General features: G+C 32.1%; 1 protein-coding gene across 4 annotated transcripts in view; it reads right to left on the reverse strand.

Annotated features, from left to right (window-relative positions):
• LOC118198788 (transforming growth factor-beta receptor-associated protein 1-like) overlaps nucleotides 1-26,071 on the reverse strand; it is a 214,021-nt gene that overhangs the window by 76,904 nt on the left and 111,046 nt on the right. For all 4 annotated transcript variants that reach the window (XM_085814824.1, XM_085814826.1, XM_085814825.1 and 1 more), the window contains one exon: nucleotides 14,176-14,248. In XM_085814824.1, the coding sequence (XP_085670950.1) occupies nucleotides 14,176-14,248 (73 nt within the window). The remainder of the gene's footprint in view (nucleotides 1-14,175; nucleotides 14,249-26,071) is intronic.

Raw genomic sequence — 26,071 nt, forward strand, 5'->3', positions numbered from 1 at the left:
TACGACAAATATAAAAGCATGGTATATTAATACTTCTCAGAGAGGCATAGTATCGCTCAATTGCTATTTCTGAGCTAAAAACTTTTGATTTGAATGCTCTTCTATATACATTATTCACTAAAAGAGCTCCATTTCACTTTTACAATTATGTAAATATGCACATTATGTACCATATATAAGAATCATACGACAAGGATTAATCTTGAAATAACACTCACAAAATGATTTATTATAAGTTAAAAGTTTAAATTTTCTTACATTCTTACATACATCTTATGCATATATATGTGTGAACCTAATTTAATTTATTGCACATAATTTGGTATTAGATGAGTGCTTGCCTAGGGAAGACACCAATCATTCTGCAGTTGTGAGTGGATTGAAGTTAGATCATTAAAATTTTGAGTACACAGTAGATGCCAGGAAGTTATGAAGAATTATAAAATCACTTGATAATCCATATATTGTTACTACTTGTTGATTGCTTCATAGTATGGTACGTAACAATGAGGACAATCTGCACCCCACAAATTTGATGATACATTCATTACATTTTAAAAAGAAGCAACCAAGCAAAAGACATCCTTTAGTTAAGGCTAAGATGGCATAATGGGGAGAATTAATTTTCAGATATGATATAGTTTCGAAAAAGTTATAACTATTATTAGAATAGAGAGGGGGAAGTGCCCAAACCAAAAAGAGGCTATTGCTAATTTAATATACATTTCAGAGTTATATATTTTTTATCTTACACACACACACACACACACACACACACACACACACACATAGATATGTACTATAAGCTAAAAACATGTAACTCTGAATCACAATGTTATATTTTATTCTTTTTTCTAAGTGTTTTGAAAGCATGTAGGGAAAATTCTGGTACATTTGAGATTCGTTTTCTCGATTTTATGTGAATTTTAATGTCTTAAATGAAAATATAATTGAATCTTTTTTCTGGTTTTTGATCTCAAATAAATCAGGAGAACGAAATATATTAATCGACTTTTATGAAGCTTTAATTCATTTTACCCTGATGTGTTCTGAATTGTAGTTTCAGTAGCAGGTGATCAATTCTTATATTTGTATAATTGTGTATATTTTGCCTTTCACATTTTTATTTTTCAAGTTTGTTATACAGTCAAAAGTCTTTAATCCGCACTCGTCGGGACTTCGGCGATTCCGGATTATAGATCATCAGTTTAAATCTGGTAAGATGGCATGCAGAAATTATAAAATTAAAAATATGAAACTGTAATTTATAAAATAATGAGCAATTATGATCTAAAGGGTATCAAAATTTACAAAAAAAGAAGCTTAATATTTATTTGTTTACTTTATTAAACATTTCTTTCAACGCATGCATGCGTACCTTACGCATAGCCGAAATTAGAAAATTGCAACCAGAAAACTATTTGATTTGTATTCGTGATATTTATAATGACGAGGAATTTGATTTAAATCATATCAAAGACGGAGTACATCGAGATTAAATACTACATTTAGTAAGGAATTATAAGCCGAATAAAATAAAAACATCTGCCCTGAAGATAACGATAGTGGTGACAGATCAACTTCCAGTTCATTGCGCGCCGCTACGTCCCCCCCCTCCCGCGCAGAGCAGCGTGAAATTGATAAACAGATTTCGGAATGGTTAGATAAACAAAGGATATACCTTTATCCATTTTTTGTAGCAATTCGTTTTTTGTTTGATGGACATTGAATAATACTTTCGTTTTCTAGATCCTTTGGGAGCTCCAGCATCGGAGATTCTATTTGACATAATTGAAAGTTCAAGCCTACTTTTATAAAATTGCTCTTACAGTCTGCAAAAAATAATAAGCTGGATCTAATTTGAAGATTAAGGAACAACGCAATCATCAACATTAACTGAAATAGATAATTAGATAATTTTAGCTTATACCGTCCGTTATACATTAAACGCGCACGCGAAAACGTATTCTGCGCTTGCGCAGACGCATCTGCGCAGTTGTAAATGTCTTGTGCACACGCATAAAACGCCTATGAGCATGCATCAACGCGGCACATGCACAGAAAGATTTTAGCTTTGAGGTCCGGATTACAGATCATTCCGGATTATGGGTGTCCGAATTAACGACTTTTGACTGTACTATGAATTCTTATTTTAATTTTGATTTGTTTAGATACTGTGTCAAACCTTTTATACACGGTTGCAATTATTAATAATATTTTTAAGGAATAGCCTTGCTTTGATTCCAATTTAATATTAACTTTAGACGCTTTAAATATATATATATATGAGGGGTGTTCAACATCCCTCTATTTTGATGATGCATTACATTTTAAATAGAAGTAGCCCGGCAATATCCATCTTTTAGTTACCATGCACACACAGAGAAAGCGTAGTTAACGTTAAGATGGCATAATGAGGGAATAAATTTTTCAGATATGATGCAGTTTTGAAAAAGTTATAACTGTTATCAGAATAGACAGAAGGAAGTGCCCAAACCAAAAAGAAGAATTAAGGATCTAACTTAAAGTACAATTCAAAGCCACATATTTTTTATCATATCATATATATATATATATATCTGAGTCTGACAGGTCTTGTCCCGGGTCATCATTCAAAACACTCCCTACCTTCACAAAAATGGGCACTCCACTTTCTCACTGACTTGTCGGACACACAGCCTCCCTCATACATGGCTATGAATATTGGCCAGTTTAACCCCTTCTGCAGTCAGGAATCTCATAATACCTCACTGCTTCTCAATCGTTGAATTTTGCAATATGAACACCATTCACACACATTGCCATGTCAACTGGACGGAACACATACCTGCCTCCTTTTCTCCTGTATTATGTGTGGGCAATCGCGCATGCACATTACCACACTAGATACTACATTCACATCCCTACATGTCCAATTATGTTATCCCAAAGCAGCATATTCAGATTTCAACAGGTTTGATTGTTACAGTGTTTCATATTTTTTCATTTAGAAAACCCTCATATACATGTATATGCATAATTTAAGGAATATGCAAGATAAACACATATACATGCACATACAAATACAAACATAGTATACAAGACAAACAATATGATTATGAGCTTTACTTTCTCAAACAATGATCTCAAAAATGAACACTAGTGTTCAAAGTTAATGAGGTTTTCATGTTGTGCAGTGCCACCATTTCAAAAGAACTCGTAACTAACTAATATTCACTTCATAATGTATGATTCAGGTTATTCAATTATTTATAATGTAAAATATATTAATCATTATATACAAATTCTTAATTTGACATTAAGTTAATTTCATTTTGTAATTTTCTCAGAATTTTATACTGAGAAATTCCCAAATCGGAAAGGAAAGCTTTTATGCCTCAAAGTATTTTTAAATAAGATAAAAATTAAAATTTAAAACATAAATCTGAAAAGGTTCAGATTTTAATCGTCACCCAAAAGCGCTCTTTTAAAGTTTAATACGATTTATGAGTAGAGTCTGTCAATTATCTATTGATGTGGAACAGCAAAATATTTTATAAGATACTAGACAAATATACATTTAGACTAACATAGGAGTGTTTTATGTGTTCTGTATATAATTTGAAAAGAGAAAAAATATGAAAAGAGTATATATTTTAATGGTCACACAAAAGTGTTTGTTAAGGTTTTTTATGCTCTCACTGAAATTGTAGTCTACCAGTCTGCTCTTGCACTGAACATTGGTAATTTTTTTTATTTTCAGCTTTATTATTAAGCATCATTTTCTTCCCACTGGTGCCATATACAATTCAACAGCAAAATCAAATATTTGAAAGCAGTATATCTTTAGAATAAGAGTCTTGTGTGCTGGAGATAAAAAAGTTTTATTCTATAGAGTGTTGCCACTGCTCGCTTCCAAATCACTGGGTTTTGTAATAAAAAAATGCATTAAAAGTTTTACAAAACATGACATAGATAATAAAACGAATTCAAAATTCAGGCTTTTGGTTACATGTTTGGGCTAAGGACTATGTTATTTCAAAATTTGATGGTTCTAGGTACTGTCATTTTTTCACAATGCAAGGAATGCACTTGCATACATGCAGATTCTTCATTATTTAATTTCTTTACAGATAATTCACAGTGATATTATTTGGTGGCAACAATTTGCAAAGTGATTCACTGTTTATAGTCAACCAATGCAAAGTCCCGTTTTGAGACTAATAGGCCCTTTTGGGGCAATAATTCAATGAAAGTATTAAATGTTTCTAATTAGATATATCATGAATTAAATGTTTTTTCATTTAAATAAATCACATTAAAAATAATAAGTGTAAATTTTAAATCACTTAATTTGCTAATCTCCAACAGAAAGATTAAATTTGAAATATCTTAATAATAAATATCTTAAATTTTGCCAAATAGATTTGAATGAAACTGAAACAATGCATTTACAGTGAACAAAACTTATAAAGAATCAACACAAAGTCACGTTTTAAGACTAATAGCCCTTTTGGGCGAATAATTGACGTACACGCTATTATGTGGATAAATTTAGTAAATTTAGTAATGTACTATATACTGATATAAAATAAAATTAAATACAAATACTAACTGATTAAATATTGGTTAAATTTTGATAAAAAGTTCTACCCACACCTAGAGTAGATTAAAACAATTCATATCAAATAAAACTCAATACAGTCAAATACCGAAAATCCGCCGACCTGAAATTCGCCAACTCCTGAAATCCACATTGCCTCTCAGAATATAAACATTCAGTTTATAGGTTCGGGAAACCGCAACATCGAGTACGAAATACCGAAGAAAAAAATACTTACCGAATAATGACATCATAATTACCGAATAATAATGAGTCAAAACGGATATACCAAATTATTGATATAAAAAAGTTTTTAAAAAATAAGATAAGTTTTTTCTCTTCTAATCTGCATCGAGGTAAAAAAGACGATTCACTCAACGCAAGTTCACGATTCATGTTGATATATTTTCTGAGCTTTGTTATTTGATTTCACGAGATTGTTTAGTGCTGTCTTTTTTTAATCCGGATATTTTATGGATAAATTAAGATTATTTTTAATTTCAGCCCTTTTTAAAACAATGACAGATAAGAAACACACTCGTGATTTTACTGCTTGCTACGTTGAAAAACATAAACACGTTGCATTGATGGTAACACAAAAAGTGCAAATTCTGCAAAAGATGGAAGCAGGTGCTACTCCTCGATTTATAGCAGAATGGTATGGAATTGTGACACGACTGTGTGTGATATACGGAAAAATAAAAAACATCTGTTGAAATTTTACAGCAACAGTGATTCTAACAACGGAATCCGAAACAAACCGGAAATCTTTGCATGAGGCGAAATCGGCAAACCTCTTTGCTGTGTACATATAATACAATGAATAATATAATCAATTTATGTATGTATTAATAACTTAATGCATAAAATAAATTATTGCAATAATGTATATAACAATTTAATTAAATGCATCTAATATGCCTTATTCATTTTGCACTTTTAGTCTAAATATTATGCTTTATCTTTTCTGTCCTGAAATCTGAAAAATCCTAAAATTCGCACAACCTCTGGTCCCAAGCTTTGCGGATTTCTCGAATTTTACTGTATGAAAATTTATGCTGAAAACCACTAAGGGTGGGAGTATGCCACAACTTAAGTTTCATGAATTCAATTAACTTCTCTTTAATTGCTAGGATTTATTTTCTTCAGTAAAGGCTAAAAATTAAAAAAAAGGAAAATGAGAGCTAGCAGCTATACAACAATCATAGTACATATGGAAGATTATACGTAAAGCTCATCAATACAAGAAAGTTTAAAACAGAAGGTGTAAAATCGGGGGGGGGGGAGAAATGAAAGCAACATGGTTAATATGAGGTACAGCCACCTCCAATGGTTATAAAACTCTTACAATATGATTTCATACTGGAAGTGAACCGGTTATGAGTCTCTATGCAAACTAGTCTCATTTCTGCACTAGGCACCATGTTGATGGGCATACAAACCTTTGTTTTTGACAGTGACTTTGTGACTGATGTTCACCTTTTCAGAGATGCAACCGGCCCTCAGTTCAGTTTTATGGATGACAATGCTCATTCATTTAGAATTAATAAAATGGGTGATCTTTTGGAAAGTGAGGAAATTAAATGGTTCGATTGGTCAGCCAGATTCCCAGATTTAAACCTTGAAATTTTTTAGCTGAAGTAGAGAGAGAAAAACCAAAAAGTCATAAAAAGTGCATGTGATCTCAGAGATATGTGATTTTTTAGATATCACAGGTTCGTAAGCTTACATGATGTCTGACATCATCACATAGTTAAATGATGTCTGATGTCTGACATCATCACATAGTTACATGATGTCTGACATCATCACGTAGTTACATGATGTCTGACATCATCACATGATCTTGTTATATTTGTTTGCAATGTTATTTAGTTGTCGAGGTTTCTGTAGTTTAAGGATTGTAATTTGATTCTTAGTCATTATATTACATATAATAGTTTTGACAAAAATCTTAAAATAATATTTCAAATTTTTGATTGCTTGAATTTCATTTTTCTTTTAACTAATTTTTAGTTATTAAGTTAATTTAAGTTGTTATTTCCAATTAATTCACTCGTATCCATTTTTAGGTGCTTTCTCAGGTTTGGATTGTTAACATTGCTATTTTGAGTTGGCAATTTATTTTCTTTTTGTTTCTTGTTTTACTTAAACTGGTAATCTTTTTCAATTAATATTCCACTCTTATTGCTGAAAATGTTTAATTTCATCAGATTCTAACTGCTCAAAAAAAGTTACCTTCTTTTTCTGTTATATTCGTTTGCAATGTTATTTAAAAATCTGGAGCTGCTTTAATTTTTAAGCCATTTCAATTGTTTAGTTCTTAGCAACATAATAACCAGCAGAATGAATTTCGAACATATTATGCACGGGCTACAAACAAGTGCCTGATCATTTTAGAAATAGGAGGGAGGGAACTGATTCGAAATTTAGAGCAATAAATTCTATAATATTAGTATTAATGTGCATAAATTTTGTTTTAAACTCATTTTAACAATATTTTCCCTTTTATTACTATTATTTTTATAGAGCTGATCTATCGATCAAATATGCAACACAATTTAGAGTCAATGAACTAGAAGAAAAATTTTTAAAAACGAAAAGCTGAGGGAGCTCAAGTAAATTTCACAATTGTTTTGATATCATTTTTGAAATCATATTTATTGTTTTTTATATATGGGTTTTTTATATAGGGTTTTTATATAGGCATTTGAGTATTTCTTAGAGATTTTACCGCTGGCAAACATTTTTCTAAAAAAGTTGTAGCATGAACCCATGCATTCAGTGGCAGTTGTGCTCCAGTAGAAAGGCAGAAAACAGACATTCTGCATTCATAACTTTTTGGTCCTTTGTTTCCACAGAAAAAAAAAAAAAATTTTTTTTTCAATACAACTCACATTGCCTTTGTGTATGCACATGTTTAAGAACATCGACCCTTTCACCATACAAAATCGCACTGACAAATGATACACATTGCAATATTACATTCCCTTAATGAAATAATAGAAGAAAAGTCAATCTGTGTATGATTTTTGTAAGGTACATGAATATTTTACATTTTTCGCAGACATAACTAAGAGAAAAGATTGCAGTTTCTTAACCTGTTTCTGGGAAGCAAATAAAACTTAAGCTGCTCACTGGTGAGTCAAATGAAATAAACAACCTTGATTTTGCTTTGTGCTTATTGGCTAATATATGTCAGATGTTTTGTAGCGGCACTTGTTTCTCATTCTCACTGGAGGACTGGACACGACATTTTCAGACTCTCATACATTAAAACTGCTATCACATCTACTATTGCTAAGCGGGACATGCCACCGAAAGAAACATTTCTCAAAGAAAGCTACATAGCTGGGTTACCACCTTTTAGGTAAACAGACTTAAAAGCCAAACTAGAACAAATTATTGCTCAGATTGGCAAAAGAGACATTTGCTTTAAAATTTCTTTTTGTATCCTTCACACTTTTTTCATTTTAAACTTGTTTGTTATTTATGGAAGATAACAGAATGCTAGAGGAAAGCATAAACTTACATCAAAATGATAATCAGTTGTGCACTGTATGTTTTAAGTGATCAAATGTTTTATAAATGCAAAGCTGTTACATTTCGTGTTACTCATAAGATTATACTATGTAAATTATACATAGGACATAATTATGTATTATCCCACAAACAAAATGTGTACACTCTTTTGTGTCTATGCTCATCAATTATTTTTCAACTCTGTATTCCATAGCCAGGATAACATACAAAGAACTGATGAGTGCAGTAGCTGTCAATTACATGATCATTATATGAATTAGATGTGACTTCAAATTAAACATTTTGTCATTTTAATATTCATATATACACAGCTAATAAGTCATATATTTACATATGCACAGAGAAAGAGAGATGCAATTTAGAAGTTGTTGATGGATGTTCATTAGTATTAATGTACTGAATAAGGTTTATATTATTGAATATATGTACAAATGTTTTTCATCGTGCATAATAATAAATCATACATTTCAAATGTTTCAATATGTGGCATTTACAATAAAACTATAGTTTCTAATGTATTTCTAATCAAAAAAATATTTTATTAGTAACATAAAAATAATAGCATACAAATTTAATGAGCATTCTTATTATTACATAAGCTATGCTTTCCTTTTTATGCACCTTTTATGTTCTTTACAGTATGTTGCTGATTATGCAATACACAATTTAAATTATAAGTAATTGATAAAATAGTAAAACTGCACATATATGAACATAATTTAAAAAATTACTCACCTTAAATTTAGTAAAAACAAATTCTATTAATATATAATAATGATAATATTTCTGCACAGTACGCTATGGTCAATATGAAATATAACGAATTTCGCAGCGAAAAATTTGCAAATAAATCATCTAAAGTACAAAAATGTCCTAAAATACTGTCTACCCTGTAATTTCCATGATTATAAATACAATCACTACATAAACATTTTAAAAATAACTTAGATGGTTATATTATAAAAATACAGCATACAAATATACTTTTTTGTATTTCTTTAATAAAATCTACTTCAATTTCTATCATCCACGATGTCAAACTACAGCCATCACCATATCGGAAATTATCCGTTATCCTTCAGAAGCAGAACTTTTGCAGCAGACAAAAGTTCTGCTGCAAACAGAAAATTTTCGGCAAAGTTTTAAAATGTCCCACACAGCCGGGACATTGTTTCTTCAGATAGATGGAACATCACCTACAGTTATGCTGGTTTTTCTTGGAATCCTGCCATTCAAACCAATGCTACCAGAATCTCATTCCTCGGAAATATCCCGCCTAACAGTGCGCGTTGCTAGATGTGATAGGGGTTTAAGCAGAAATGCGCCGAAATAACTTCAGTTCTTTTTATACATATCTAGAGAAAAGCAAGCATTTTCCGATGCCAAAAATTAATTTTTTTGGTGCAAATAGCGAAGTATTAAGCAAAGCTATATAAAAATCATGAGAAATTTTAAGAATAAGAGAAGGTCGGGAGAAATATGTTGAAAATCAGGTTGGAAATATGGCCGGAAATCAGGAGTCTCATGCTTAAATCAGGAGAGCTGGCAACTCTACATTATCATTATTATTTTACCGGGAGACATGAAAAATTAGCAATGCCCTCACCGGAACTCGACCCTGGACCTCACGAATATGTGCCCAATGTGCTACTGTTATACCATGAAGGCATGCTGAGGCGAGTGAAAAAATACCTTATAACTCATGCCCATGCAACTAAACAATTAAATTCCAATTTAAAAAAGTAGAATAGTAGTCAAAGACTACACAATTAAACTTTAATCTAAGCTTGCTCAGAACTTTTAACCAGTATATCAAATGTAAATGTCGGCAACAGTAACTCAAAGCCAAATAATATAAGCTATTTTGTCCCTCCTTCCTGCATGCCTTCGTGGTGCAACAGTAAGCACACTCGGTGCATATTTGAGAGATCCAGGTTCGAATCCTGGCAAGAGCATTGTTAATTTTACGTGTTTCCTTTTTCAAAAACCCTAAGAAATCTGCACTGGCACCCGAACTAAAAGGTGGCGGATGATGAATTTTGGAAGAATTTGGCAAATGGATCCCATAATCCCCAGTCTCCCCTTAAAAAGAGAAGTATATAAGGTCTCCCTCCTTCCTGCATGCCTTTGTGGTGTAATGGTAGCACACTTGGTGCATAGTTAAGAGGTCTAGGTTCGAGTCCCAGTGAGGGCACTGCTCATTTTTTTATGTTTCTTCAAAAATCCTAATGACCCTACAATAATTACAAACTGTTTAGAGCTGACAGGAGCTAACATAACTTGCTGCAAAAGGCAGAAACAAACGCTTTCTTAAAATCCAAAAATTCCAGTTTAAATACTAATTGATTTGCCTTCTGGTGGGGAACAGAAAGAAGAAAATATAGTAAAATGCAAATCATAAACACCCAGTTAATTTAAATAACAGTTACTTTAAAATATTATACACTTTTAAACATATATTATCCTCTTTTTAACTGCATGTCATTTATATCACAAATATTAACATGAAAAACAGAAAAATTACTGATGTATTTAATAAATAAATATTTCACTTATGAAGAAATATTCACATCTTAGTCTCTAAAAATTTGACTATTCTGTTTAAACAGTATATAAATCAAATATTACAAAAAATTTTTCATTTAAAATGTATTATAGAATAAACACAGTGAACACACACTCTAAGTCAACCATTTGCTCGCAAGTTAAAACTCTCATATCTCAAATCAGTTTTCTCACTGAAATTAATTGAAATGTGATTAATTCATGCCAAGAGCCCATAAAAATCATTCCAATTTTTTTGTTAAATGTTTTCAACATAATATATATATATTTATAATGAACAAATATTATATATAAACAAAATAAAACACAGTAATTTAATTTTTTAATAAAACCTAATAAAAGATAATTTAATGAAATAAATACATGCATATGTATTAGATTGGCATATGACATACGTAACAAATCCCCCCCCCCATTTTTGCTTAACTTTATTTTCTTCTTCAGAAGTTCTTTTCTTTTTTGCTATGCTTTCGCCATTTTCATTTTAAGGGAGTTTCAATAGAAACCTGTTCAAAGAACTTTGTTTCTTTCTCCCTTTTAGAATGTTTCTGAAATGAGTTAGGCCAAGTGTCATTAAATGGCATCGCTGCATGACCAGTTGTAACCTTTTTAGGGTGTTTCTTTTCAACAAAGTCCGAAACTTTTCCCATATTGCTGACACATCCTTTAGCTCACTTGAAAAGTTAGCCTCCTCCACTTCTGGCTCCTCAGCAACCTCCTGCAGAAATTCCACTTGCTGTATCTGTAGTTTCATCAGCTCCTCTGTCGTCAGTTCTTCGGATTGTGCAGTGACAAGCTCTTTGATATCACCCTCATCCACTTTCTGTTCAGGTTTAAATCCTTCAAAGTCCCTTTCAGTTACAACTTCAGGCCACAGCTTTTCCCTTGCAGAGATCAAGGTCCTTTTTGTAACACCCTGCTGGTCCATATCAATAACTTTGAGGCATATGGCAATGTCACAGTGGTTCTCCCAGAACTCTTGAAGAGTGAGGTTTTTTTCTTCTGTAACCTCAAAGCAGTGTTGAAACATGTGTTTGGGGGAAAGTTTCTTGAAATTGGAGATCAGCTGTTGGTCCATGGGCTGTAGGATAGCAGTTGTGTTACTGGTGACCCATTCTTTGGGGTTTGCCCTCCCCATAATCTGTAGCTTCTCTTTTAAAATCTTGAAAACTCATGGTTTTTCTGAGTAGTATAAGAAAAGCCAATTCATCTTGCAGTCGTTACTTGCATTTGCACACAGTGCGAGAGTCTACCTGTCTTGGTAAGTTTTGCTTGGTATATTCTTCCAGAAGAGCCTTGTCTTACTACAGTTGAACACTTGTTGAGGGATGTATCCTTTGGCTTCAGTAAATTCAGTAAAGGTTTTTACTAATTGCTCAGCTGCCTTATAATCACAGCCCTCTGCCTCACCCTGCCTGACATTGGTGTGAGTAATACAAGTCCTTTCTTTTTTTGGAAATTCACAAATAATCTCCGACTGGCTATGAACTGCTCCTTTGATGCTTCCTGCGATGAAGTACCTGGGTTCTGCTGCAGCAAATCTGTGTAAATAAATTGCACATTCTCACAAATTATAGTCTCTGTTACAGTGCCTCCAGTGATCTGCTTCTCCATCAACCACAATAACAGCAGATTCTCCACCTTTCCATGGACAGAGTTGCAAAGCTTTGAAATAATTTTAATGCCCTTAGTTGCAGTCATAGACTTTATTGAGTTCTTCTGTTTCAGAATAGTAAATATCATAGAAGTACGACAATACTGTATTGTTGTCTTTTACACTTTGCTCATGTTTGTCTGTCACTTCATGGTTTAATTCCATAGGTATCACCATTTTTTCCCCTCACCACTATTCATTACACTCATCTTCTTGGGACTTATGGTTATACGAAAAATAAATTAACTAAACAACTGTCTGTGCCAATAAAAAAACATAAAATTAAAACAACATGATAGGAATGCTTCAGTGGGAAGGTGAATTGAAATGGCTGGTGAGTCTGAGCAATGGTGACATCCCAGCCAGTTAGCATGTGCAAGACTTGCAAGTCTTGCACATACCAAATGTTGAGACCTCACCAATGCTAGCCCGTATCTCAAATTTTGACCTGTAATACAAAACAAGAACTGGAGCTAGTAACTACTCATATCTCAAAAACTTATATATTGGGCATTTGTGTCTCAAAGTACTACTGTATTTACATACGGCAAGCATTTTTCACCATTTGGCTGGTGGTGGACACAGACCGTCAACAACTTTTCCTGCCATGCAACTCCAAACGATACAGATCCTTTCACAGCTGAAATTAAATTCTGTTTCTAGATATATGCTAATCTTTTCCAAACAAGTTTTCTTCCATTATGCTTTTGTCAGTCTTTATTACCTTTTCGCAATATCAAGGCTTTTTTACATAGATCTTTGAATAAATTTTACATTTCTTCTTATTTATCATGTTAATATTAGACATTTTTTTTTTTTCAGATCGCTAGCTCATTTAAATATCATGCACTTGAAATATTCTTTAGACAGCTTTACTGGATACTCCTTTTTTCTACCTAAAATTTTACCTTTACCTATAAATTTGAAAAGTTTACCTTCACACTTTCTTTGGAAGTGCATATTCTTTGACAATCTTTTCTTTTTCTTATCATCAGAGGATTCAAATATACTTTGATAAATAAACTTCCTAATAACTTATTGAACTATGTAATTTCACTATAATTTTGCTAATATTACTTAGTCCTGTTATGACTCGTTAATTCTTTATTTTTCTGTCATTATAATTTCTATTATAAGCATGGAATTAAAAAAAAACAAAACAAAAAAAATTTTAGAAAATAAAATAAGCATGCCTCTAGAATACATACATAGAATATATTTCTTTTTAAGATAATTCTCTTGCTACTACAGTTATTTACAGTTTTGTGGCTGGAAAACGTATGTACAAAAAAAAAAAAAAAAAAAAAAATTAGAAGACACTGATTTCAAAAGCATTTAATAACATATCATTCAAGTTTTATCTATCTGAAATGGTTTGTCAAAATGTAAAATTTGGAGCTACATTTTAGTATGAATGTACTATAAAAAGGAATTTTTCAATAAAATCATTAATAATTTCTGTAGTAAATGGTAGTTCTTGACATTTAAAATTGCTACTGTGATTAAAAGAAAAACCACATAAATGTACATGAATTTATCACTAATTAATAAAAATATACACAATTAATAAAAGAATTAAATTTAAGTTCCTTTTAGACAAAAATTGACTTATTTTTTCGTAAAGTTCACACTTTATTTTTACTTATACTAAAGTTTAGTGTATAAAACACTCATAACAACATACTAGTTACTTTAAAAGCAAGTTTCTTTTATTTTGTCAAAATTAGATATTTAAAAATTGTCTGCTTCTTTCACATAAAATATTATCAATATAAAGTCAATAAGAACTAAGCTTGTTTACTAATATAACAAATAAAATAATTCTGCTTACTTTTACACCTAATACTTCATCTTTTTCCAAAATAAAGTCCACATATTTCCACAACAATAAATGATCACTAAGACTGAAAAAAGATTAGATATATTAGTGTGTGTGTATTATAGCAGAGTATCACATTTTAAATAATGGCATAGTTAGCAGCACGACAAAGCAAAGGGAGTGGATAACATCTTGAATGCAAGACAGCTGAAGCAAAAGTATGCAGTTATCCAATATGGAGTCTCACCACAGGAGGTTTTGGTTTAGGTTAGAAAGGTTTCATTCAGTTCTCAAAATTTTCAGTTCAAATTCTGAATTAGCTATGTCATCAGCATTAAGCAAGCCGTGCGAGATGAATTGATCTAGAAATGATGTCATCCAGAAAAGTTATGAGTTTTAGAAGAGAGAGGGGGAATTAAGGGGTTACTGCTAGTATAAATTATAATTTACATATTTTCCACTTACATATATATATATAATAATTAATTCAAAGGAAATGTAGTATTTAAATTCAGCCATTTAAAGTGTTAATGCACACATATATACATATGTTTAAAAAATATTAATTTAAAAATTTGTAACTTAAATACAAGAGTAAAACGCTCTAACATATACAACAGGGGTTCTCAACCGGTGGTATGCAAGAGAAAATATGTGGTACGCAAAATAGCAAAGTATTTTGAACTATTAAATTCAAAAATTAAAATCCCAACATCCTGATTGAGTTTTTTCTCCAACACTCGTAAATGTTTGCAATCTGAGCTTTTTTCAAGGTCAACAGCTGCTTAGACCAGGGATTGTTAACCGGTAGTACACAAGAGAAAAATAGGTGATACCACAAAGAAACAAAGTATTTTTAACAATTAAATTCAAAAATCTCCAATTGATGGAAATTTCCTGTGATTGAACTCTAACTGAAGATTTCAAAAATAACACGCTTGTTAACTTTTGGCTGAACCAAAAAAAAAAAAAAGAAAAAAAGAAAAAAAGAAAAAGAAAAGAATTTAAAGGCATTTCAAATTTTTATTGCCTTTTTGCACAATCTATTTGTGTGAACAAGGATTTTCTTCCATGTAATGTAAGTCCGTAATCCGGACTCGTCGGGACTTTATTATTCCGGATTAGGAGTTTTTCTAGATTATAGATCATCAATTTATATCTGGTAAAGGTGACATGCAGAAATTATACAATTAAAAATATGAAACCGCAATTTATGAAATAAAGAGCAATTATGATCTAAAGGGTATCAAAACTTACAAAAAAAAAAAAAAAAAAAAAAAAAAAAAAAAAAAAAAAAAAGCTTAATATTTATTTGTTTACTTTATTAAACATTTCTTTCAATGTAAGTTGTTTAAGTTGCTTCGTTTTTTTGTGCTAATGCTTTCTCTTTAATCCTCTCTTCTATAAACAGTCTCCCTCTATAAACAGTATCTCTTCTCTTTACGCGCATGCATAGCGGACACACGCATTAAAGGTGCATGCATAAACGTAAATGCATTAATGTGTTTATGCGTGTGCATAAAGTTTGTAGCTTTGAGGTTTGGATTATAGATCATTCCGGATTATGGACGTCTGGATTAAAGACTTTGTACTGTATTTGAAAAATAAATACAGTACAAAATTAAAGTGCATTCTAATTTATGGTTAAAACTAAGTGAAATTAAGACCAGATGTAAAGCAATTGATCTTTCTTAAACAGGCCTAAATTTCACACTAAAGTTTAAAATAAAAGCATTATAACTTAAATTTTGATGGGTATGGTAACCAATTTTTTAATATAATTTTTAATGTGTGTATATTTAATTCAAATAGCGAATAGGTTGTGCAAATGGCAATATATATATATATATGAATTACACACACACACAGTAATTTTTAATATTTCTATTGAGAAACTGACAAAATAATCATTATAAAATGTAGTAGTGGTACTAAAGTTTTTCCATTTTTGTTTATATGGTACATGTTAGTCAAAAGTTGAGAACTGCTGATATACAAGAAAATATAACTAATTTGGATTAAAAAATATAACTAATTTAGAGCATTAAGAATGAAAAGCATACAGACTAATCTATACTTTAAAGCAAGACTATAGAAAGATACTGATATCTTTCTATAGTTTTAAGATATATATATTATACTAGCAGCTTCGCTGCCAGCCTTCGTCTGGCTTTTAAATGTACCGGAACAATGGCTGAAGAAAACACCAAACGTTAAATTTAAAAACTGCGCAGAATTTTACTCTGCAGAACTTCATAAAAAAAAGTTATTACGTATAACAAAATTACAATGAAATAAGCAATATCCCTTAATACAAATATTAATTATCCTAATAAATAAATTAACCAACTTCCCTTTGCAAAATCTTAAGAACTCAAATGGTATAAAGGAGGTTAAGAACTAAAAAAAATCACTCAAAACTTTTCAATATCTTAAAAACAGTGAAATGAGCAATAAATAACATAAAAGAATACAAAAAATAAAAAATTCTGAAAAGCAAAGTATAATTAATGATATTTTATCTTATATTTTCAAGAGAAATAAATTACAATGAAATAAGCTATATCCCTAAATACAAATATTAATCATCCTAATAAAAAAATTAACCAACTTTCCATTGAAGAAAAAAAAAATCATGCAAAACTTTTCAATATCTTACAAATAGTGAAATAAGCAAAAAATAACATGAAAGAAACTCAAAAAACAAAAAATTCCTCACAGAATTTTACTCTGCACAACAAAGTCATAAAAAAAAAAAAAAAAGTTGCCAAACCCATATTTCTAAAAGAATGATGATGCAATTTCATCAAAAATCTATCAACAACAAGACAGGAAAATTGTTGCCAAAATCACATTTTTAAAGATGTGTGATGTGAGAAGTGTACTCGGAAGCTTCATTTAATTTTTTTTTTTTTTTTAATACTAAATATTATAATTTTTCCAAAATTCTTTTTGTAAGAGCAGTCGCAAGGATGAAAGTTTAACGTGTCCAAAAATCAAAGAAAAATAAACTGTACATTTAAAAAAAATAAACTTTTTTAGAAAAAATCCCGTTGAAAAGGTGTTAAGCTCCCTCTGTTAAATAAATTCGTATTTAACCGATTTATTGAAACACGGAATTTATTTTAAATTCGTAAAATAGCTAAGTGCCTACGTTTCATGACGATGTGAAAATGGAGTGTGTAGAGTAAAATCTCGCTTTGCTATAGCCCATTATGTCTCAAAATGACGCGATTTCGTCACAAAACATAAAATAAAAGAAATTCCGATTCAAATTTCGAAAAAATTGCTTCGAGGTGCACTGGCTCTTGTCTAGATGTACCTATGTACCAAATTTCGTAGCCGTGAGTCTATTAGCTTACGTGCAGCGTGAACGAAAGACACACACAGACAGACTCTGTTTTATTATATGTAGAGATAACAAGGTAATGATAAATTATTTTTGGTGTTAACACAACTGGTGCTTAACAATAATTAAGAGCTTTTGCTGTACTTCTCACAATAAAGCTACCTTTAATATTTGAGTAACAAAATACAAATATTTTGATTATTTTCATATAAGGCACTGAGATGAATAATTAGATATATAATAGTACAAAGTTTGAAATCTGGAATTGATAGTGCTTCAGATTTTGAATTATTTTAGATATTAGACCATCAGTTTAAATTTAGGAGAATGATATGTAGAAATTATGAAATTAAAAATAGGAAACAGTGGTTTATGAAAAAATGAAACATTTATAACTTTAGCAGAATCAAAATTTACAAAAATAGCTCAATATTTATTATTTATTTGTTTGCTTTATTAAACATTTTTTCAATTTAAATTGCTTTGTATTTTGTGCTAGTACTTTCTTTTTTAATTCAATACATAGGACATAATTTCTTGTTCAGTTACAATATTACTTGTTCAGTCCAATGTTCCAGTCCTGAAAATGCTTCGTTAAGAATTCCCACTAAAGTGCGAAATTTTTTCATTATCAAAAACCTCTTTGTCACTCTCTTCAATACAGTCGAATACAAAAATTTTTGGTGCAATATAATAAAATATCCTAAAATCTGTAACACCCCGCTAGGAGTACTAGTAGCCTCGTTACTCATAGACCTACCAAGGACTGCTGCCCTGGTAAGAGTTGCCAATATAACTGATATGGCCAAAGTTATTAGGAAAGGGTAATGCACAATGTACTCCAGTGACTATACCAAATGGTAAATCTACAGAATCCTTGATTTTAGACAGCTAACATTGGAGTTATTGCAGAATGCACAACTAAGTGATGAAGAGAGTAATGCTGCAGAATGTGTCATTTAAGAATTTCAAGATATTTTCTCCCACTCTTCTTCTGACATAGGCTGAACCAGTTTGACACAGCATAGAACTGATACAGGAAATCATCCACCAATCAAGCAACATCTAAGATGTCTACCAATTGCTAAACAGGAAGAGGTGAGAAAACTTCTAAAGGCATGGAAGAAAGTGGCATCAGCCTTCAGCGAGTCCTTGGGTCTCTCACATCATCTTAATCAGAAAGAAATACAGTTCAGCTAGATTTTGCATTGACTGCAGCCAAATGAAGGATGTTATGAAGAAAGACAGCTACACTTTTCCTAGAACTGATGATATTTTGGACACATTTTTTGGAAGCAAGTGGTTTTCGATGTTTGATTTAAAGAGTGGATATTAAGGACTTTTACAGTTCAAGGTGATGCCATTAAGATTATGTAATGCTCCGGCAACATTCAAACGCCTCATGCAGACCATGTTGAGAGTACTTTCCTATGAAGCCTGTCTAATATACTTGGATGACATCATCATCATCGAAAAGAGTTTTGAAGAACATCTAGAAAACTTTAGAAAGGTACTTCAGAAACTGAAAGAATCCAATCTAAAGTTGAGGCCTGCTAAATGTAAATTATTCAGACAAGAAGTGACTTACATTGGACATTTGATCTCTGTCGAAGGTATGTGTATGGATTCAGAAAAAGTGTCAGCAGTTAAAGACCAGACAGGCGCCAAAAATATACACCAGGTGAGAAGTTTTGTAGGACTTTACACAGTCAAAAGTCTTTAATCCGGACTCGTCGGGACTTTGGCGATTCCGGATTATCGATTTCTCCGGATTATAGATCATCAGTTTAAATCTGGTACGATGGCATGCAGAAATTATAAAATTAAAAATACGAAAACGTAATTTATAAAATAATGAGCAATTATGATCTAAAGAGTATCAAAATTTACAAAAAAAAAAAAAAAAAAAGCTTAATATTTATTTGTTTACTTTATTGAACATTTCTTTCAATGCGCGCATGCGTACCTTACGCATAGCCGAAATTAGAAAATTGCAACCAGAAAACTATTTGATTTGTATTCGTGATATTTATAATGACGAGGAATTTGATTTAAATCATATCAAAGATGGAGTGCATCGAGATTAAATACTACATTTAGTAAGGAAATATAAGCCGAATAAAATAAAATCATCTGCCCTGAAGATCAGGATAGTGGTGACAGATCAACTTCCAGTTCATTGCGCGCCGCTACGTCCCCCCCCCTCCCGCGCAGAGCAGCGTGAAATTGATAAACAGATTTCGGACTGGTTAGATAAACAAAGGATATACCTTTATCCATTTTTTGTAGCAATTCGTTTTTTGTTTGATGGACATTGAATAATACTTTCGTTTTCTAGATCCTTTGGGAGCTCCAGCATTGGAAATTCTATTTGACATAATCGAAAGTTCAAGCTTACTTTTATAAAATTGCTCTTACAGTCTGCAAAAAATAATAAGCCGGATACAATTTAAAGATTAAGGAACAACGCAATCATCAACATTAACTGAAATAGATAATTAGATAATTTTAGCTTATACTGTCCGTTATACATTAAACGCGCACGCGAAAACGTATTCTGTGCTGGTGCAGACGCATATGCGCAGTCGTAAATGTCTTGCGCGCACGCATAAAACGCCTATGAGCATGCGTCAACGCGGCGCATGCACAGAAAGATTTTAGCTTTGAGGTCCGGATTATGGGTGTCCAAATTAACGACTTTTGACTGTACCTACTATAGGAGATCTGTGATGGACTTTTCAACTGCAAGACTCCTTCATATGTTGACAGAGAGCAAGCAAAAGTTCTTGTGGACAAAAGATTGTAAGGGTGTATTTAACAAACTGCAGGATGCTTTAACATACCCTCAGCTCGACAAATCATTTATTCTCAACATGGATGCAAGCAATGATGCTTTCAATGCTGTTTTGCTCTAAGAAATAAGCAGTAAAGAATGTGTTGTCACATACTGCTGCAAGTGGCTGTTTAAAGTGGAAAGGAATTACTGTGTCACCAGGAAAGAGTGCTCACATACTTGAAGACATACACCTGGTGCATATTTCCATGATTATCTCTACAGCAGAAAATTCCTGCTCCACACAGATCATGCACTATTTACCTGGCTTTTAAATTTCAGGAATCCCGAGAATCAAATAGCCAGGTGGATATGTGCTCCAGGAATGTGACATAACTATCCATCATCGTAAGAGACCTTCATATGGAAATGACGATGCCCTGTCTTTCGGGCTGCCCAGAAGGCTGCAGATATTGTTCCTGAGACAAAGCGAAATACTAGCTTCTTAATTCGGTTGCATGACAAGTTACAACCTCAACAGTGACTGACCGAGACCCGTGGAAAGAAAAAGAAGTCAGGAAAGACTACTTGGCAGACAACGACATTAAACTCATAACTGATTTAATGGAATCTTCAAACAGGAAACCTGCCTGGCAGGATTTTGATCTATAGTCTTACAACAAAACAATACTAGGACTTACTCCATATTCGAAGCGGCGTCTTGCACTGGAAGTTCGAATCGGAAGGTGGAAAGGCTTTCCAATGGCAGGTGATACTCCCAAGATCCCAGATCCTGGACGTCCTTTAAGAACCATACAGCAGTCCTACAGGAGGCCACTTTGGAATAATGAAGACTTACATTTTTTTATAATTAAGAGATTTCAAGAGCACTTTTACTGCGGTCATGCAAGGACTGAAGTAACACAATTAAGGGAAGCTACAATGTTACTACGTAGGAGTTGCCTTTTGACTGTATCGCCTTTGACATCCTGAGACCCCTGACACGAACTGCTGATGGCAACAAATACCTCCTGGTGGTCATTGAGTACTTCACCAAGTGGCAACAGATTCATCAAGCTGGCAAGTTTTGGTGATTAATTGTTGCTGCCATCACCAAAAGTCACCAAACTTGGTGCCCATTAGGCAACATTTTGGTCCAATCCGTGTATCATTGTAAGAGGTATTGTAATTGAATGAATGTTATTGATCAGTATATTAGCTATAACCATAATTCGACCTTCGTGTTGCCTTAAACTAATTTCGAAAGTACGAGAATTTTCTCGGCGGCTAGGTGAAAAGTATATAAGGCTGGAGGGATTACCTGCTCTCAGTTGTTGTTGTCAGCTGTTAGATCAGCATGAGTTGAGTATTATCCCTGGTTTAGCTTTGCTCTTTAGCTGCACTTTGATTTGCATTGTGTTTAATGTTCTCAGTAGTTTGAACTGTCACTACTGATTGCACTTTGTGATACAGTCTAAAGTCGTTAATTCGGACACCCATAACCCGGAATGATCTATAATCCGGACCTCAAAGCTAAAAACTTTCTGGGGCGTTTACGCGTGCGCGTAAGACCTTTACGACTGCGCATATGTGTGTGCGCAAACGCAGAATACGTTTTCGCGTGCACGTTTTATGTATAATGGATGGTATAAGCTAAAATTATCTATTTCAGTTAATGTTGATGATTGCGTTGTTCCTTAATCCTCAAATTATTTCCGGCTTATTATTTTTTGCAGACTGTAAGAGCAATTTTATAAAAGTAAACTTGAACTTTCGATTATGTCAAATAGAATTTCCGATACTGGAGCTCTCAAAGGATCTACAAAACGAAAGTATGTTCCAATGTCCATCAAACAAAAAGTGGAATTGCTGCAAAAAATGGATAAAGACATGAAGAAGGTGACAGAAAGGTTAGTGAAAACGAAAAAATTTCGATTGACAAGTTAGTCGGTATTCTCGGCACAGCAATTAACGGGACTTGAACAGCAGAACTTTGTAACTGAACAAGAAATTATGTCTGTTTATAGAATTAAAGAGAAAGTATTATCTCATAAAATGAAGCAACTTAAACAACTTACATTGAAAGAAATGTTTAATAAAGTAAACAAATAAATATTAAGCTTTTTTTTTTTCCTAAATTTTGATACCCTTTAGATCATAATTGTTCTTTATTTTATAAATTAACGTTTCATATTTTTAATTTTAGAATTTCTGCATGCCATCTTACGAGATTTAAACTGATGATCTATAATCTGGAAAAATCGATAATCCGGAATCGCCAAAGTCCCGACGAGTCCGGATTAACGACTTTTGACTGCACTGTGAAGATTATAGGAGTATTTTTGTAGAATGTTCCAGAACTCTGAAGTTTTTTTTTTTTTTTTTTTTTTTAATAAAATTAATTTTATCAATCCATCATTAGACATGTGTGCACTCAACCTATTACGAACCCATACAAATGCAACAATGTTAAAAAAATATTGTTTAGACATCATTCAGGGTTCATAGCCACATTTTAGTTAAAAAAATAAGCACCTATAAGCACTTTTCAAGCACATTTTAAGAAAAAAAATAAGCACCTGTCTAATTATATTATACACAACTGCATAACCTTAAAAATTAGACTTGTAATTTGAAATATGAGAAATGCAGTATTTATTAAGAAAGAATAAGCATTACCTCAACCATGGAAAATAATTACTTTCTTTTTTTTCTTTTCTTTTTTTTTTTTTTTTAATAACAGTTCAATTTACAGAACTAGTTTACAATGAGAGGAGAAAAAAACTATGCAGAACTAAACTATATTACAAGATTTAATGATGAAATTTCAGTTCAAAATAGAGAAAATAAATAATAATAAGGCATATTTATTGTATTCACTTGGAACCTAATAATAAATACAATTTATTTTTCCACTCAGACTGATATTTAAATAATTTAAATCTAAATTCTGAACATTTTCTAAATTTTCATTGTATATCAGATTTCCCTTAACAGATATTGCAAGCAAAGAAATTTAAGTAAAAAAGAGGAACATTTCTGAAATCAGAAGACAGAAATTTGCTTCATGCAGTCATCCTTTAACAGTAAAAGCTTAACTAACCCGCATACTTAGATATTGGCAAATATTCGGACAGTCGAGCGTAACTTGAAAAAGAGGAGTGGAGGGGTAGATTGTAGCCGCTCGTTAAAATTTTTCCGCTAAATAAATGCTTTTGACATTTCGATATGCGCATCATATAAAAATAAATCAATGGAACTGAAAAATATTCTGCTTAGCAAGCACAGTAAAACTCTTTTAAATGTTCATAAACAAATCTCAGACAGAACATCAAAATTAATTATCTCTGCAAAATATGGCAAGCGTTATTGCACAATACATGCACCGTAATTCTTCCCTACGTGATATTACGCAATAAGAATCAACAGCTGCCGGTATTGGGAGAATAAAGAACTAAATAACTGGTGTGTTTTTCATTCTAATTTTCAACAGACGGTGTTAAATTTCCGGAATAGAATCATTTTTCACTTGGGTTGGTAAACCGCAGAACTTTTAGTCCTATTCAATCCAGATTGGAAAATGACAAAAAAAAAAAAAAAAAAAAACCATCTGTTGCTTGCAGCGAACTGTAACAGTTTCAATATTCGAGATTTTTCAGAGAAAGGGGAGAACCTCCCAATCTTCGTACTGTCTAATGTATTGGCCAAAAAAACAAAATTATTTTGACTACAGTCAAAAGTCGGTTATTCGGACACCCATAATCCGGAATGATCTATAATCCGGACCTCAAAGCTACAAACTTTCTGCGCATGCGTCACTTTGACGCATGCGCGTAAGACCTTTACCGCTGCAAATTTGCGTGTGCGCGTGCGCAAAATACGTTTACGATTGCGCGTTTAATGTATAACGGACGGGATAAGCTAAGCTAAAATTATCTAATTATCTATTTCAGTTAATACTGCAGATTGCGTTGTTCCTTAATGTTCGAGTTGGATCCGGATTATTATTTTTTGCAGACTGTTCGAGCAATTTTATAAAAGTAAGCTTGAACTTTCGATTATGTCAAATAGAATTTCCGATATATATTTACTAATATGTAAAGGATATACAAAGCGAAAGTATCTTTCGGAGTCCATTAAACAAAAAATGGATAAAGGCATATTCTTTGTTTATCTAAACTTAAACGTTTGTTTATCTAAACTTTGTTTATCTTTAACGCGGCGGCGGCGTGCAATGAATTGGAAGTTGATTTGTCAGCACTATCCTTACCTTAAGAGCAGACGTTTTTATTTTATTTGGCTTATAATTGCTTACTCAGTGTAGTATTTCATCTCGATGTACTCCGTCTTTGATATGATTTAAATCAAATGCCTCGTCATTATAATTCGCTTCCGATAGCGAAGAAAGTGACATAGGTTATTGAAAACGAAAAAATTTCGATTGACAAATTAGTCGTTATTCTCGACACAGCAATTATAGGACTTGAACAGCGGAACTTCGTAACTGAACAAGAAATTATGTCTGTTTATAGAATTAAAGAGAATGCATTATCACATAAAAAACGAAGCAACTGAAACAACTTACATTGAAAGAAATGTTTAATAAAGTAAACAAATAAATATTAAGCTTTTTTTTGTAAATTTTGATACCCTTTAGATCATAATTGTTCTTTATTTCGTAAATTACAGTTTCATATTTTTACTTTTATAATTTCAGCATGCCATTTTACCAGATTTAAACTGATGATCTATAATCCGGAAAAATCGATAATCCGGAATCGCCGAAGTCCCGACGAGTCCGGATTAATGACTTTTGACTGTACTCGATTACTTTCCCTTTATATAAGCCATTCCGAATATTATTCCTTAGAAAGCTAATCTGTGTTAAAACACAACCATTTTTGAAAGTTTACTATACTTCAGCAGTTACTGCAACTACGTTATTATAAACATTCATACATATGCTCATAATATAAGTATAACGATCATAATAAACATGAATATGAACTGACCAAGCAGACCGAGAATGCAAATTATTAAGATCTTGATAGAAATTCAAACGTGTGTAGTATTTGGGTGGGAGGAAAAGAATGCCGAATGTACCGGAATTTTCTACTGCTTTCGCATTTCTTTGACTAATAGAACGACGGGCACCTGTCTGTACTCTTCGTGCACACCAAAGGTTATGTTAATGCAGAGAAAGGGGAAAAGCTATTTCCGGGAGTATGATTCACCATCTGACATTCCATATTTGGAAGAAAAGTTGTTTATTTAGTTTCGGCTTTGGTAATGGGCCTTTATATTTTATTTTCAAATATAAGGACTTACAAGCACTTATAAGGACCGCTACGAACCCTGTCATTGTGTGACTCATTCGTCAAGCTGGCATTATGTTAGTAGTCCCACAATAATGACAGGAAAAAAACAATAAATTATGATTTGCTAGGTTGGCATCACGAATACAGTTATTCAATAAATGTAAAATCAAGGATTTTTATGCAGAATGTTTGGCTTTGATTATTGTTTCTTTAACCTTTTCGCGACGGCGCACCTCTGTTTAAGTCGCTCGTGCGGGGCGGAAGGGAATCGAATGCAGTCACCGTACAGGACGGAGGTTTTGCATCGCTAAGCCTAATTTTATAAAAAAAAAAAATCAGAAAAAAAAAAAAAAAAAAAAGTTTCACTTTTAGCCTCATAAATTTTGGTATCATTTTAGATTATTACTTGAGCTCTTATATATGTTAAAATTAGCACTTAATAACGTTTTTTTCTTAATTTTACATGAA

Source organism: Stegodyphus dumicola, chromosome 4, assembly GCF_044657685.1.
Source record: "Stegodyphus dumicola isolate Sdum_Otavi_A_Nest chromosome 4, ASM4465768v1".
Classification (NCBI taxonomy): Eukaryota; Metazoa; Arthropoda; class Arachnida; order Araneae; family Eresidae; genus Stegodyphus; species Stegodyphus dumicola.